The 16,890-nt window shown below is 47.3% G+C and overlaps 1 protein-coding gene across 5 annotated transcripts in view; it reads left to right on the plus strand.

The window, feature by feature from the left end:
- The window catches only part of ripor1 (RHO family interacting cell polarization regulator 1), a 133,125-nt gene that overhangs the window by 114,494 nt on the left and 1,741 nt on the right, over window positions 1-16,890 (plus strand). For 3 of the 5 annotated variants that reach the window (XM_052474970.1, XM_052474971.1, XM_052474969.1), the window contains exons 7-22: window positions 1,918-2,067; window positions 2,328-2,391; window positions 2,538-2,581; window positions 3,090-3,215; window positions 5,870-6,018; window positions 6,154-6,283; window positions 7,132-7,290; window positions 7,929-8,888; window positions 9,509-9,648; window positions 10,014-10,182; window positions 10,457-10,592; window positions 10,774-10,935; window positions 11,303-11,461; window positions 11,766-11,962; window positions 12,112-12,195; window positions 12,324-12,414. In XM_052474970.1, the coding sequence (XP_052330930.1) occupies window positions 1,918-2,067; window positions 2,328-2,391; window positions 2,538-2,581; window positions 3,090-3,215; window positions 5,870-6,018; window positions 6,154-6,283; window positions 7,132-7,290; window positions 7,929-8,888; window positions 9,509-9,648; window positions 10,014-10,182; window positions 10,457-10,592; window positions 10,774-10,935; window positions 11,303-11,461; window positions 11,766-11,962; window positions 12,112-12,195; window positions 12,324-12,414 (2,920 nt within the window). Of the gene's footprint in view, window positions 1-1,917; window positions 2,068-2,327; window positions 2,392-2,537; window positions 2,582-3,089; window positions 3,216-5,869; window positions 6,019-6,153; window positions 6,284-7,131; window positions 7,291-7,928; window positions 8,889-9,508; window positions 9,649-10,013; window positions 10,183-10,456; window positions 10,593-10,773; window positions 10,936-11,302; window positions 11,462-11,765; window positions 11,963-12,111; window positions 12,196-12,323; window positions 12,415-16,505 lie in introns of all 5 variants that reach the window. The other 2 variants (XM_052474968.1, XM_035798638.2) reach the window with 2 other exon arrangements.

Consider the following 16,890-nt stretch of genomic DNA (forward strand, 5'->3'; position numbering starts at 1 on the left):
AGGAGGATATCACATTTTTCCAGAATTTAGCAGGGTTCCTATTACAATCTGAAAGAGCAGTTACATAAGAATCAGATTTATCCTTTCTGATTTTGTCTTACACAATGATTCCTCAGTTGCTTAAAAGCTTGCCAGGGACCAAGCCTGTATTCCTGGCCTTGATCCAAGCATCATCTCTTTTACGAATGACTTCTGATAATTCCGGAGTGTTCCAGACATTCCATCTGCCTTTAACCCTTCATTTTTTGAAGAGAGCATGATTGCCCACAAAGATTTGAAGACATCTGCAAAAAGGCTGAAATATAAATCAGGTTCCGGGATAGCTGAAGTACAGTCAAGGTCACTAAAATAAAGATCCTGTAAAAAGGCTGAAATATAAATCAGGTTCCGGGATAGCTGAAGTACAGTCAAGGTAACTAAAATAAAGATCCTGTAAAAAGGCTGAAATATAAATCAGGTTCCGGGATAGCTGAAGTACAGTCAAGGTCACTAAAATAAAGATCCTGTAAAAAGGCTGAAATATAAATCAGGTTCCGGGATAGCTGAAGTACAGTCAAGGTCACTAAAATAAAGATCCTGTAAAAAGGCTGAAATATAAATCAGGTTCCGGGATAGCTGAAGTACAGTCAAGGTCACTAAAATAAAGATCCTGTAAAAAGGCTGAAATATAAATCAGGTTCCGGGATAGCTGAAGTACAGTCAAGGTCACTAAAATAAAGATCCTGTAAAAAGGCTGAAATATAAATCAGGTTCCGGGATAGCTGAAGTACAGTCAAGGTCACTAAAATAAAGATCCTGTAAAAAGGCTGTTGACTGAAGGTTTTAAAGTTCCTCTTTGTGATGACACGAGGCTGAGATTTTTGTGTTCTCACATTTCTAACACAAACAACTGGGGAATTGTCACTAATGTCTTTGGCGAAGACACCAGTAGAAACACAATTTCTCTTGTGTATTCGTTAAAATTAGGGTTGAGGTAGTGGAGGACTGATGGATCTTTAGGGTTGGGCCGTGTAGGCTTAGTCACCAGCTGGGTCAGGTTTAGATCATTACACATGTCTTTTAGATTGTCTGAAGCCTGCATTTCCCAATCATAATTTAGGTCACCCTGTATAATAACTTCTGATTTAGCAAAAGAAGACAACAAACTAGTTAACTCCTCGAGTGCACAAAGGTTAGCCGAGGGAGGACGGTACAACCCTATAACAGTTATGGATACATTGTTCCCTAGACAAGGCTTGAAGATAATAGCTCTGTTTTTGGGCAAGGGAAATATATTTGAGTAAAGAGACAGATGTTTTAATAAGAATGGCCACTCTACCCTGTATGTCAGCTCTGAACACATTATAACCCTCAATATGTATATCAGAGTCCAGAATGTCCCCAGAGATCCAAGTTTCAGTCTATACCAGAATGTCCGGATTAGTCTGCAAGGCGCAGATCTTGATGTAATCCAGTTTAGGAAGTAAGCTCCTAATGTTCACCCCAAGTCCTTTTTACAATTTTTAAAGCCACATGGAGTCTCCAATTCAAATGAACTATTACTTTTCCACGGTTAGCACCATAGAGCCTGAAGCCGCTGCAGTGGAATATCACCATCCGGAGTTCCACTGTATTGCAGTCGCTTCTTAATTTTCCAGACACTTTTTTTCCCAGAGGTCGTTAAACTGTCAAAGACCAAAGGAAGGATTATGGTGCAATTGCATGTTTTATGGTTCCATGATAATGGAACTCTAATATGTCACCACTAAATGGATTACTATTATTGAAAAAGATTCATGAAGAGTTTTAGGGTGTGCAGTGTGTTTTAGTGTTTGGTGAATAAAACATTAAAAATATATATATAATAAAGATATACAATTGTATAACCACTGTAAAAGTCAAATGAAAGCAACCATCCATGTGTTTTGTCCTCCTCAGATTGACGAGCTGTATGAGGCCTACTGTATGCAGCACCGGCTGAGGGATGGGGCCAATAAAATGGTGAAGGCCTACACAGTCTCCCAGGGCAGCCGCGAGGCCAGAGAGAGCCTCTCTGAGGCCAACAAAGGCTACAAAGAGTACACAGAGGTGAGGGGTGAGAGAGGAGAGTTGATCAGTGAGGGAAAGAAGGGAGGGAGTGCCAGGATCAGATGTACAGGAAGCCGAGGACAGAGTCATTGTCCTGAGACTGAGTTCAAAGACTGTAGGGTAACCGGACTAAGAACAGGTGCTCTCGTTCCCCCAGAGCTGTGCTCTATGATATTAGTACAATGATTGTAGTGTTGACTGCCTAATGTTTTTGCTTTGAAGGCTTTTCCAAAACATTCTCTCTCTCCTGCTTTTTGCAGAACATGTGCATGCTGGAGAGCGAGCTGGAAAACCAGCTGGGGGAGTTCCATGTTAAGATGAAGGGTACGTTTATGTCAGTGTATCCATCTTCTTTGTCTGTTGTGACTCTGGACCCCAGTGTATGGTTGGTCTATTCCAATCAAAAGGTTGCATTGTAAGATTGTTTGTTTGCTTGTATGTGGTCTTGAAACATTTGTTGTTTGTTGCAGGTCTAGCAGGGTTCGCACGGCTTTGTGCTGGGGACACGTATGAGGTGAGTTTTTCTTTCTCTCTCCTTTTATCACCCTCTCTCTCTGTTCCCTCCACTTTTGCTGTCCTTGCAGGAGTAGTTTCTGCATGGCTGCCATAGCGTCACCATTCTAAGCGTTAGTGCTGGTGGAGGGAGTGAGGGAGTGTATATGCCACAGTAACATGGCCTCTCAGAGCTGGGCTATCTGCAGACTGCAGGAGGAGGGTAATTGGAAAAGGAAAGGCGTTCATGTGTCAGCACTGCCTCCGTCTGTTTAACATGCATAGATTTAGTGATGATTGACAGCATAATCAATGTGAGTTAGTGTCACACTCCATTCCCTCGCAGGGAGAAGGCACCTTTAAACAGAACCTCCAGATCTTTACTCCGCATTCAGCACAAACACAAATGACTCAGCGAAGGCTTAAGAATGAGCAAATGTGTGAAGACCAAGATAAATGTGACAGTGACTGGCTCATTGTGTGTTTCTGTTATTCCATATTGAACCTAAACCTGACCCCTGACCTTTCAGATCTTTATGAAGTATGGGCGGCAGCGCTGGAAGCTGAGGGGAAGGATGGAGATCAATGGCAAGCAGGTGTGGGACAGCGAGGACATGGTCTTTCTGCCTCTCATCACAGAGTTCCTATCAATAAAGGTATGAAGCAGCAAATCCTGGCCTAAAACTAGTATACAGATGAATATACACACACACATACACACACACACACACACACACACACACACACACACACACACACACACACACACACACACACACACACACACACACACACACACACAGATCGTCACTCTCACTCACATTCACTTTGTCACATCTGTGTGTGAAGCGAAGGCTCAGAGGTAATGGATATAACAGCTCAGTGAGAGGAGAGCAGCTGGATATGTGCTTGTTTTTCTCCCTCACTGATTTCATTACTTTCCCCAATAATGTCAAGGGATTGGAAAGTCAGGAGACACCGAATGAATGAACAAGGGGGGTTTGGAGAGCAGGCATCTGGGATGGGGTTTGGAGAGCAGGCTTCTGGGAAGGGGTTTGGATAGCAGGCATCGGGATGGGGTTTGGAGAGCAGGCTTCTGGGAAGGGGTTTGGAGAGCATGCATCTGGGATGGGGTTTGGAGAGCAAGCATCTGGGAAGGGGTTTGGAGAGCAGGCATCTGGGATGGGGTTTGGAGAGCAGCCATCTGGGATGGGGTTTGGAGAGCAGGCTTCTGGGAAGGGGTTTGGAGAGCAGGCATCTGGGAAGGGGTTTGGAGAGCAGGCATCTGGGAAGGGGTTTGGAGGGCAGGCATCTGGGATGGGGTTTGGAGAGCAGGCTTCTGGGAAGGGGTTTGGAGAGCAGGCATCGGGATGGGGTTTGGAGAGCAGGCATCTGGGATGGGGTTTGGAGAGCAGGCATCTGGGATGGGGTTTGGAGAGCAGGCTTCTGGGAAGGGGTTTGGAGAGCAGGCATCTGGGATGGGGTTTGGAGAGCAGGCATCTGGGATGAGGTTTGGAGAGCAGGCTTCTGGGATGGGGTTTGGAGAGCAGGCTTCTGGGAAGGGGTTTGGAGAGCAGGCATCTGGGATGGGGTTTGGAGAGCAGGCATCTGGGATGGGGTTTGGAGAGCAGGCATCTGGGATGGGGTTTGGAGAGCAGGCTTCTGGGATGGGGTTTGGAGAGCAGGCATCTGGGATGGGGTTTGGAGAGCAGGCATCTGGGATGGGGTTTGGAGAGCAGGCTTCTGGGATGGGGTTTGGAGAGCAGGCTTCTGGGATGGGGTTTGGAGAGCAGGCTTCTGGGATGGGGTTTGGAGAGCAGGCTTCTGGGAAGGGGTTTGGAGAGCAGGCATCTGGGATGGGGTTTGGAGAGCAGGCATCTGGGATGAGGTTTGGAGAGCAGGCTTCTGGGATGGGGTTTGGAGAGCAGGCTTCTGGGAAGGGGTTTGGAGAGCAGGCATCGGGATGGGGTTTGGAGAGCAGGCATCTGGGATGGGGTTTGGAGAGCAGGCATCTGGGATGGGGTTTGGAGAGCAGGCTTCTGGGATGGGGTTTGGAGAGCAGGCTTCTGGGATGGGGTTTGGAGAGCAGGCTTCTGGGATGGGGTTTGGAGAGCAGGCATCTGGGATGGGGTTTGGAGAGCAGGCATCTGGGATGGGGTTTGGAGAGCAGGCTTCTGGGATGGGGTTTGGAGAGCAGGCTTCTGGGATGGGGTTTGGAGAGCAGGCATCTGGGATGGGGTTTGGAGAGCAGGCATCTGGGATGGGGTTTGGAGAGCAGGCATCTGGGATGGGGTTTGGAGAGCAGGCTTCTGGGATGGGGTTTGGAGAGCAGGCATCTGGGATGGGGTTTGGAGAGCAGGCTTCTGGGAAGGGGTTTGGAGAGCAGGCATCTGGGATGGGGTTTGGAGAGCAGGCATCTGGGATGGGGTTTGGAGAGCAGGCTTCTGGGAAGGGGTTTGGAGAGCAGGCTTCTGGGAAGGGGTTTGGAGAGCAGGCATCTGGGATGGGGTTTGGAGAGCAGGCTTCTGGGAAGGGGTTTGGAGAGCAGGCATCGGGATGGGGTTTGGAGAGCAGGCATCTGGGATGGGGTTTGGAGAGCAGGCATCTGGGATGGGGTTTGGAGAGCAGGCATCTGGGATGGGGTTTGGAGAGCAGGCATCTGGGATGGGGTTTGGAGAGCAGGCTTCTGGGATGGGGTTTGGAGAGCAGGCATCTGGGATGGGGTTTGGAGAGCAGGCATCTGGGATGGGGTTTGGAGAGCAGGCTTCTGGGATGGGGTTTGGAGAGCAGGCTTCTGGGATGGGGTTTGGAGAGCAGGCTTCTGGGAAGGGGTTTGGAGAGCAGGCTTCTGGGATGGGGTTTGGAGAGCAGGCTTCTGGGATGGGGTTTGGAGAGCAGGCTTCTGGGAAGGGGTTTGGAGAGCAGGCATCTGGGATGGGGTTTGGAGAGCAGGCTTCTGGGAAGGGGTTTGGAGAGCAGGCTTCTGGGATGGGGTTTGGAGAGCAGGCTTCTGGGATGGGGTTTGGAGAGCAGGCTTCTGGGATGGGGTTTGGAGAGCAGGCTTCTGGGATGGGGTTTGGAGAGCAGGCTTCTGGGAAGGGGTTTGGAGAGCAGGCTTCTGGGATGGGGTTTGGAGAGCAGGCTTCTGGGATGGGGTTTGGAGAGCAGGCTTCTGGGATGGGGTTTGGAGAGCAGGGATGGGGTTTGGAGAGCAGGGATGGGGTTTGGAGAGCAGGTATCGGGATGAGGTTTGGAGAGATTTAGATCATACCAGAATCACAAATTGTGATGTCTTACTATGGTTTCCTAGGTGACAGAGCTGAAGAGCCTGGCCAATCATGTGGTAGTGGGGAACGTGTCATGTGAGACCAAAGACCTCTTTGCTGCTCTACCCCGGACGGTGGCTGTGGACATCAATGACCTGGGGACAATCAAACTGAGCCTGGAGGTCACCTGGAAGTGAGTGGCGACCTGCAGTGTGGAGACCTGCTTTAAGTGGATACCACCACTAGTTCACGAACATGTATGTGTGGTGCGCATATATTTGTGTATGGGTCTAGTATTAAGTTTCTGTGCCCTTTTTATCTCCGTCAGCCCTTTCGACAAGGATGACCAAGCCTCGGCTGCCAGCACTGTCAACAAACCCCCCACGGTGAACAAACGCTTCTCTACCTACAACCAGAGTCCTCCTGATACCCCCTCCTTACGGGAACAGGCCTTCTATGTGAGTACCCTGACTCTAACCCTGTGCTCAAACAGTGTCCTCTTTCTTAATATGTTCCATAATCCAAGGAGTAATGAGCTGTAATTGAGGAATGGTTCTTCGAATGAATCTGAGTGATAGCCCTCTCAACCCATTTAATTTCCATCCATGGCACCGGAAGTCTCCTGCTGTCATCTCATCCATTCTACCTCAGAGGCACTCTTTGATGAATGATTTTTCCATGTGAGACAGTAACTGTCACATGATTCAAAACGCAGCATCATATGATGCAAAAGGCATTATGCCGACTGTATTTCTGTATTTTGAAAGTTATAGATCTTAAGCTTGATTGCTGACAGGCAAAACATTTTGGGACTATATCAATAAGGGACTAATGAAACAAATACCAAAATAGTTATTGGGTGAAGTTTTCCTTTAAGGGGGTGTCTCCAGCTATAGTTAATTATGTTCATAATGGCGCACAAAGCTTGCTACAGTTCTACCAGCTGTACTGAGCCTTATCTTTTTCCTCCCTGGTGACTCACTGTTAGCCTGCCGCAAGGTTAATCTGCTGCCAAGTATCCAGGACATGTTCTGTAATGCAACATGTTGTCTGTCAGTGGTAGTTGTTGTGCTGCATCAGGAGGTTTTCTGTACACGTACGCTGGTTCACAAAGCTAGCAGGATGTATTGGTCTGTTTTGTCAATGGGCCAGCTAAATACTCCAGCACCTATTTGTCTTAATTCAATAACTTGATTGAGTTAGGGTGAAGAGAACGACTGTGTAGTCTAGCTGTGATGTGTAATTGCATTGGTCCACTAGTGGACCTTTCTCACGGCCCTCTCCTGCTTTACCTGGTGGTGTAAAGACGGCTCCGAGGAGTCTGTCAAGGAGCATGATGTCCCCCAAACACCGCTGGTCCCTGCTGGATGTGTTCCGTGACACTCTGGCTGAGAGACTGTCTCAGAGCTGCTCCTGCAGTGACGTCTCCTCAGTCCATCTGGGCTCTGCTAACATGCAGACTGACGTAAGTGCTGCTGGCCACTAAAGACATCCCACTAAATCCCTCAGTAGTTACTAGTTAAAGGTGTGGTATTTGTGGGAGAGCATGGTAATAGAACCTCCGTAGAGGAACTCACAGTAGGTCTTTGTAGATTGTGTTGTGCTGTCAATTTTTTAGAACCTCTGTAGGGTTGGCCACTATAGAATCTCTGTGTTTATGTTTAGATGTTATGTTCCTTGTTGGGTTTTCAAATAGTCTTTAGTAGTATTCTCAATGACCGAGAGAGCTGGGAAACAGACGCAGCCTCCAGCTCTCAATATGAAGCGTGTATTTGTTCTTATTGTTTCATTGAGGTGGAGCCTGGATGCCCAGTGAAAGCAGAGGCCTGATAAATGAGATGTTAATTAAAGGGAGCAGGGAGTTTGTTTGCTTTCTGGGCCAGAGGCCAGGCAGCTATGCTCTGGTTTATAATGTTTGGTATGGGTTTACAGGGGCCCTCAGCCCTCTGTCTATCTGACTCTCAGTTATACTGAATGTCTGCTGGACTAGTCCCATCTTCAAAACTTGATGGTAGTGTCTCCATTTGACTTTGTCACCCTTGTGTTCTTCCTCCCTCCTTCTGTCTCGCTTTCTCTCTCTTTTTTCTCTCCCTCTCACTGTAGAACATGCTGAGGAGGCAGGAGGAGATGGAGAATGGCACAGCCTGGTCTAACTCCTCGGAGTCGTCAGATGACTCGTCCAGCCCCCAGCTGTCCCTGGGGCTGCGTCATGCCAACAAGAATCTGGTCCAGCTAGAGGTTCAGGCCGCCGCACCCTCCATTGAGATCTCCTTTGCTCCCAGAGACTCTGCCACCTCCACCCCTACCCGCTTAGCCAAACCGGAGAATGTGCAGAAGGAGGAGCCAGACACTGGAGCAGCAGGGAAAGAGGAGGATTCTGGGAAACAGGCTATGCCTAACGGCCAAACACGTTATTCACGCTCCCTCAGCCATATCAGTGAGAACAGTGCCGATGGCGTACTGATGGACAGGTCAACTTGCGAATCAGTGGAGCCCTCTGAGGCCACCTCCCTGCAGTCTGGGATCTCTATAAACGATATTGAGATGGAGATGCCTGCCAGGGCGGAGTCAGCCCCTGTCCCAACTGAGACTGTGGTGGTCGGGGAACCATCTGGGCCACTCGCCCCAGCTACTGTCACCATGGAGGAGAGCAGGCCAGAGAGCAGGTATTCTGCAGGGTCTATAGAGTCAGACACGGGGTTAGAGGTTGTTTCAGGGGCTGTTTCAGGGGTAGAGCCAGAACTCCAGAGCTCTGCACCCACTAGGACTGATGCCGTGTCTCAGCAAGGTACGTCTCTGGATCTCAGGGCAGACTCACAAGCACAGACCCAGAGCACAGAGGAAATATCATATACTGCCCACAGGGCAGTGGTGGAGGAGGCCGAGAAGCCTGGGCCTGTAGTAGTGGCCAACCCCACAGAGGGTGAGAAGCAGCAGGCTGTGGACAGTGAAGTTGAGGAAGCCCTGAGTGCAGTCATCGCCTCTCTGGATGACTACAGGGGACAGTTTCCTGAGTTACAGGTCCTGGAGCAGGAGCTCAGACTACTGGAGGAGACATTAACGGTAAGTTATAGCTGTGTGTGTGAAGTGTGTGTCTGTGTAGTGTGTACATATATGGCTCTGTCTCTTGTGTTTTATGTTATACCTGACAATGGAAATGACCACTTCATAAGAGTGAGGGGGACGTTAGTGGGGGTTGAGTAGATTTCAGAGTTCCATAATCCCACAGTCCCCTGTGGGATTGGGATCAGGGTGCGGAACTTCCTGCCCTTCAGCTCAGTCTAAATGTTTCCATCTCACAATGCTGCAGCGGGAGATGTGTGTACTGTCGCTGGGCGGTCATCAGCCTCTTACACGTACACACACCCACCTTCTTCCCAACTGAGACCCAGATAAGCATCAGAGCTCACTGAGCCAAACCCTCTGACAAGGCGATAGGAAACACAGATGCATTTGAGTTTCTCTATTATTCTTCATTTCATCACGGCATCATTTTAGAACACACTGTTTTGTTCCCAGATACTTTCCTCAGATGATCCTTTTCCAAATACGGGGTGTATTCTTACAATCAGGACTTTTGGCAGTGATATGGATTGCTGAAAAATTTATGCTTTTGTTACTGTACGTGTGTGCATGTCTGTCTGTCTGTCTCTCTATAACATGTGTATGTGTGTGTTCTGAAGGGCCATACATGCAGTTGTTCGTCCAGTGTCCAGAGTCTGGCGGTGGAGACGGCTCTCGGCAGCTTTGACTTCCTCAATACCTCAGACCTGGAGGATGAAGAGGAGGATGAGGATGGGGAGAAAAGGAGTGTGACAGACGGGTCAGGGTCCATAAAATGGCCTCCCTCTCTATGTTCCTTCAGTCAGTTTTAAAGATGAGAAGTTTTGCTGGTGGAGGAGCTAGTTGGATTTCTGTGTGGTTACTTACTACCATCTAGTGGTGTAACACAGAAATAAATATGCTGGATGTTAGTAAGGATAAGAAAAGTTCATTGGTATTCTGAATGATAATGCCCTCATCTGGTCTAAAGGTGGAATGATATGTAGAGCCATGGCTCTACGGGGTACCACTCTACGGTAACAACTTGCACTGACTTGCCTAGTTAAATATAGTTTTTTTTTAAAGTACAAATAAACAACACTCCTGATGTGCTCATACCTGGGCTCCTGTGTGATTGTTGTTTAGTGAGCACCACAGCGCCCCCGACAGGCCACCAGAGGAGAGTGCAGGGGAGGATGAGTGCTGTGAGGAGAGATGCTGGGAGTCCCACTCCTCTGGACCTGTGAGCACAGGCTGCCAGGCTCTAGACCATACACTACTGGTCCATCTGAAAAACTGCAGTGCACAACTTCTGGTGAGGAACATGACATACTCATATGAGTAACAAATCACCCCGTGGTCCCCTTATGTATGAGACTAAACCAAATGAGTTTAAGAATTCAAATCTCAAACATAAGTTCTACTTGGATCTTGCGTTTGTGTTGCGCTGTCAACATGATCGATAAGCAGAGCAACAGCTCCCAGTTGTAATGTAATAAAACAATTTCAAATTGACATATGTGGTCTTGCCAAATGTCCTGATTTTGGCTATGTGGTACCTATGACTCCTACTGGCTGATGCTGTGCAGAGGCTGGGGACCTTTGGGCCTCTGCGCTGTGGGGAGATGTATGCTCTGGACCGCCTGCTCAGGGAGGCCCGCGTCCTCGAGCTCATCAGACGTGTTGCCAAGGAGACCCCTAGAGGAGCCACTCAGCCAGATGAGGGTGAGTTCATTATTGCTGTAAGGAGGACAATAAAACAGCATATTCGCTTAGTCACTGACAGAGCTAAGGCAATAATGACTAAGGTTAACTACTGTAATTTTAAATGATTAAATTACTACCATCTCTAACTTGTTTTCTTTTCCGTCTGCCTCCCTTCTACTGCCTCTCTGTCCTGGAGTAGTGGTTCCCCAGTTAGAACAGTGCCAAGGGGCAACATTGCTATGGCAGCAGTGTACGGATGATGGCAGTGTGTACAGCACCTCCACAGACGCTTTCCTCACAACTCTGGCCGCTGCTTACACCAACAGACTGCCCGAGAGAGGAGTTAGCCTGGCAGACACAGGTGTGATACAGTTGTTGTGTCTCTGTGTGTGTCTATCATGCATTATATGATTTATAATATGATCCTTTGTAGCTCAGTTGGTAGAGCATGGCTCTTGTAATGCCAGGGTAGTGAGTTTGATTCCCGGGCCCACCATACATAAAATGTATGTAAGTCACTTTGAATAAAAGTGTCTGCTAAATGGCATATATAATATTTAAACATAGTAATACATGGTCTAAAACACTCTCCCTAAGGAGTTTGGATCAGCAATGCTCCTGGCTTTGGTTCCAGTGGCCTATATCATGTCACATATATACACACATTAGTGTATAGCTGTGATGTGCCATCTTGTCACGTCTGACCCATCTCTCTGTGCTGTATCTAGTGTTCTTGCGTCTGGTGGAGAGAATTCTGGAGAGGAGGCTGCCCAAGCGTGGGGGAGTGGTGGCCAGAGACATGCTGACCCTCTTCCAGTTCTGGAGCTACCTAGAGGCCGAGGGAGTGAGCGATTTGGACACACACATCATTGAACTAGCGGAGGAGGGTTAGTGTCTGGGAGATTGACTATTGCGTGGAGTTAGTTTGAATGAATAAGTTAATGTGTACTAGGTTATAGACGGACATTTGGATCTATGCTCAGTCATGATGAATGTGTGAATGAACATGATTTAAAAGGCTGATTGCTCTCGTTGTTGTTTCACCACACCCATTATAACATACTCACCTCATTCTATTCTCTTCTTTCTATCGCCATTCCATCCTTCCTCATTCACTCTCTTTTTTACTACCTTCTTCCTTCCACAACACACTGTTTCTCTCCCCCCCGTCCTCCACCTCCACCCCCCCAGTGTGGCTGGTTCAGAGCCTGCAGTCAGGGGACCAGGAGGTACTGGTGAAGGCCCTGAAGAGGCCTCCAGAGAGCAGCCTGAAGAGGGAGGGCCTGCATGCTGTCAGCCTACTGCTGAGGGACCCGCGGGGTAAGGTGTCTGCCTCTGCCAGCTCCCTGCTCCGGAGCCTCGCCGACCAGCCACGTCATCGAGAGAGGGTGAGACCGAGATGCATTAATTCAGGCCCTACTCACTGTAGCACTTTTAAAATGCACTTCTTAAAAAGTGTTATCTTGTTGCTAGGATCACCAGTGTGGATTTATGTTTTTTTGGTTAAGTTATAGTGTATTTTGGTATTTTACCCCAGGCCCTAGTAAGCTGTCTGGAGCTTCTGGAGAATGAGAGTGTGGAGACGCGAGTGTGTGGCTGTAAAGCACTTGCATGTCTGAAGGTCAGTCTCACCACTTATTAGTCACATCTCTTCAACAATCTCTATGCTCCATCTGTTTTTTTTTACCTCTACCTACCCTAGTGTCTGGATTCAGACTGTTGAGTCCACTCTGTTTTTATGTTATGCAGGCCAAAGAGAGCATCGACCAGCTGGTCTATCTCTGTCGATCAGACAAGGAGGATGTGAGGGATGCTGCCAAACAAGCGCTGCTGGTGCTTGGTGAGTAGAAAGATAAAAAATACATGCTTGATAAGGGAGATCTTCCAGTTGAAGTCAGAAGTTTACATACACTTAGGTTGGAGTCATTAACTCGTTTTTCAACCACTCCACAAATTTCTTGCTAACAAACTATAGTTTTGTCAAGTCAGTTAGGACATCTACTTTGTGCATGACAGAAGTAATTTTTCCAACAATTATTTACAGACAGATTATTTCACTTATTCACTGTATCACAATACCAGTTCCCCAAAATTATGTCATGTCTTTAGAAGCTTCTGATGGGCTAATTGACATTTTTTTTAGTCAATTGGAGGTGTACCTGTGGATGTATTTCAAGGTCTACCTTCAAACTCAGTGCCTCTTTGCCTGACATCATGGGAAAATCCAAAGAAATCAGCCAAGACCTCAGGGGGAAAAAATGGTTCATCCTTGGGAGCAATTTCCAAACGCCTGATGGTACCACGTTCATCTGTACAAACAATAGTACGCAAGTATAAACACCATGGGACCACGCAGCCGTCATACCGCTCAGAAAGGAGACGCGTTTTGTCTCCTAGAGATGAATGTACTTTGGTGCAAAAGTGCAAATCAATCTCAGAACAACAGTAAAGGACCTTGTGAAGATGCTGGAGGAAATGGGTACAAAGTATCTATATCCACAGTAAAACAAATCCTATATCGACATAACCTGAAAGGCCGCTCAGCAAGGAGCCACTGCTCCAAAATTGCCATTAAAAAAGCCAGACTACGGTTTGCACATGGGGACAGTTTGTACCTTTTGGAAAAATGTCCTCTGGTCTGATGAAACAAAAATAGAACTGTTTGGCCATAATGACCATTGTTATGTTTGACCTCAATCATATAGAAAAGTTGTGGGCAGAACTGAAAAAGCTTGTGCGAGCAAGGAGGCCTACAAACCTGACTCAATTACACCAGCACTGTCAGGAGGAAAGGGCCAAAAATCACCCAACTTATTGTGGGAAGCTTGTGGAAGGCTACCTGAAACGTTTGACCCAAGTTAAACAATTTAAAGGCAATGCTACCAAATACTAAGTAAGTGTATATAAACTTCTGACCCACTGGGAATGTGATGAAGTAAATAAATCTGAAATAAATCATTCTCTCTACTATTATTCTGACATTTCACATTATTAAAATAAAGTGGTGATCCTAACTGAGCTAAGGAATTTTTACTCTGATTAAATTTCAAGAATTGTGAAAAACTGAGTTTTTAAATGTATTTGGCGATGGTGTATGTAAACTTCCGACTTCAACTGTGTATGTACTGTGCCTTCAGGAAAGTATTCAGACCCCCTTGACTTTTTCCACATTTTGTTACATTACATCCTTTTTTTTTAAAATTCCCCTCATCAATCTATATACACAATACACTTTTGCAAATAAAGTTAAAAAAACTCTAACCACATTTTACATAAGTATTCAGACCCTTTGTTGAAGCACCTTTGGTAGCGATTACAGCCTTGGGTCTTCTTGGGTATGACGCTACATGCTTTGCACGCCTATATTTGGGAAATTTCTCCCATTCTCTTCTGAAGATCCTTTCAAGCGCTCAGGTTGGATGGGGAGTGTTGCTGCACAGCTATTTTCAGGTCTCTCCAGAGATGTTCGATCGGGTTCAAGTCCGGGCTCTGGCTGGGCCACTGAAGGACATTCAGAGACTTGTCCCAAAGCCACTCTTGCGTTGTCTTGGCTGTGTGCTTAAGGCCGTTATTCTGTTGGAAAGTGAACCTTTGCTCCAGTCTGAGGTCCTGAGCTCTCTGGAGCAGGTTTTTATCATATCTTTCCCTCGATCCTGACTAGTCTCCCAATCCCTGCCACTGAAAAACATCCCCACAGCATGATGCTGCCACCGTCATGCCTCACCGTAGGGATGGTGCCAAGTTTCCTCCAGACGTGACACTTGGCATTCAGGCCAAAGAGTTCAATCTTGGTTTCATCAGACCAGAGTAACCCTTTAGTCCTTTAGGTGCGTTTTGGCAAACTCCAAGCGGGCTGTCGTGTGCCTTTTTACTGAGGAGTGACTTCTGTCTGGCCACTCTATCATAAATGCTTGATTGGTGGAGTGCTGCAGAAATGATTGTCCTTCTGGAAGGTTCTCCCATCTCTACACAGGAACTCTGGAGCTCTGTCAGAGTGACCATTGGGTTCTGGGTCACCTCCCTGACCAAGGCCCTAATCCCCCGATTGCTCAGTTTGGCTGTGCGGCCAGCTCTAGGATGAGTCTTGGTGGTTCTAAAGTTCTTCAATTTAAGAATGATGGAGGCCACTGTGTTTTTGGGGACCTTCAATGCTGCAGACATTTTTTGGTTCCCTTCACCAGATCTGTGCCTCGACACAATCCAGTTTCGGAGCTCCACGGACAATTCCTTCAACCTCATGGCTTGAATTTTGCTCTGACATGCACTGTCAACAGGTGTGTGCCTTTCCAAATCATGTCCAATCAATTGAATTTACCACAGGTGGACTCCAATCAAGTTGTAGAAACATCTCAAGGATGATCAATGGAAACAGGACGTACCTGAGCTCAATTTCGAGTCTCATAGCAAAGGGTCTGAATACTTATATAAATAAGGTATTTCTGTTTTTTACTTGTAGTAAATTTGCAAAAATGTCTAAACCTGTTATTGCTTTGTCGTTGTGCGGTATTGTGTTTAGATTGATGAATGAGGTTGTAACGTAACAAAATGTGGTAAAAGTCGAGGGGTCTGAATGCTTTCCGAATGCACTGTATGTTTGTATGTATATACACTATATATACAAAAGTATTTTGTTTTTACCTTTATTTAACTAGGCAAGTCAGTTAACAAATTCTTATTTTCAATGACGGCCTAGGCGCAGTGGGTTAACTGCCTGTTCAGGGGCAGAACGACAGATTTGCTGACAGGTATATAAAATCGATCACACGGCCATGCAATCTTCATAGACAAATATTGGCAGTAGAATGGCCTCACTGAAGAGCTCAGTGACTTTCAACATGGCACTGTCAGAGGATGCCACCTTCCCAAGTCATTTCGTCAAATTTCTGCCCAGCTAAAGCTGCTCCGGTCAATTGTTTGTGCTGTTATTGTGAAGTGGAAATGTCTAGGAGCAACAACGGCTCAGCTGCGAAGTGGTAGGACACACAAGCTCACAGAATGGGATTGCTGAAGTGCATAGCTCATACAAATCGTCTTTCCTCGGTTGCAATACTCACTACAGAGTTCTAAACTGTCTCTAGAAGCAACGTCAGCCCAAGAACTGTTCGTCGGGAGCTTTATGATATGGGTTTCCATGGACTAGCAGCCGCACGCAAGCCTAAAATCACCATGTGCAATGCCGAGCATCTGCTGGGGTGGTGTAAACCTCGCCGCCATTGGACTCTGGAGCAGTGGAAACGCATTCCAGAGTGATGAGTCACGCTTCACCATCTGGCAATCCGACAAAACAAATCTGGATTTGGCAGATGCCAGGAGAACACTTCCTGCCCTAATGCCAACTGTACAGTTTGGTGGAGGAGGAATAATGGTCTGGGGGTGTTTTTATGGTTCGGGCTAGGCCCCTTAGTTCCAGTGAAGGAAAATCTTAACGCTACAGAATACAATGACTTTCTAGACGATTCTGTGCTTCCAACTTTGTAGCAACAGTTTAGGAAAGGACCTTTCCTATTTCAGCATGACAATGCCCCTGTACACACGGTGAACTTGACTGGCCTGCACAGAGCCCTGACCTCAACCCCATCGAACACCTTTGGGATGAATTGGAACGCAGACTGTGAGCCAGGCCTAATCTCCCAACATCATTGCCCGACCTCACTAATGCTCTTGTGGCTGAATGGAAGCAAGTTCCCGCAGCAATGTTCCAACATCTAGTTGAAAGCCTTCCCAGAAGAGTGGAGCCTGTTATAGCAACAAAGGGGGGACCAACTCCATATTAATGCTCATGATTTTGGAATGAGATGTTCGACGAGCAGGTGTCCACGTGTGTGTGTTTATTTATTTAATTGATTTATTATTTTTTACCCCTTTTTCTCCCCAATTTCATGGTATCCAATTGGTAGTTAGTCTTGTCTCATCGCTGCAACTCCCTTACAGACTCGGGATCGGCAAAGGATGAGAGCTGTGCGTCCTCCGAAACACTACCCAACCAAGCCGCACTGCTCCTTGCCAAAATGCCCACTTAACCTAGAAGCCAGCCGCACCAATGTGTCAGAGGAAACACTGTACACCTGGCGACCATGTCAGCGTGCACTGCGCCCGGCCCGCCACAGGAGTTCCTAGAGCGCAATGGGACAAGGACATCCCTGCCGGCCTAACCCGGACGACGCTGGGTCAATCCTGCGCCGCTCCATGGTTCTCTCGGTCGCTGTTGGCTGCGACAGCACCTGGTCTCAAACCCAGAATCTCTAGTGGCACAGCTATTATATATTTACACACACACACAGTATATTCCGGTCTCTGACATCACTCATACTTTACG

Source organism: Oncorhynchus keta, chromosome 22, assembly GCF_023373465.1.
Source record: "Oncorhynchus keta strain PuntledgeMale-10-30-2019 chromosome 22, Oket_V2, whole genome shotgun sequence".
In the NCBI taxonomy this organism is placed as follows: domain Eukaryota; kingdom Metazoa; phylum Chordata; class Actinopteri; order Salmoniformes; family Salmonidae; genus Oncorhynchus; species Oncorhynchus keta.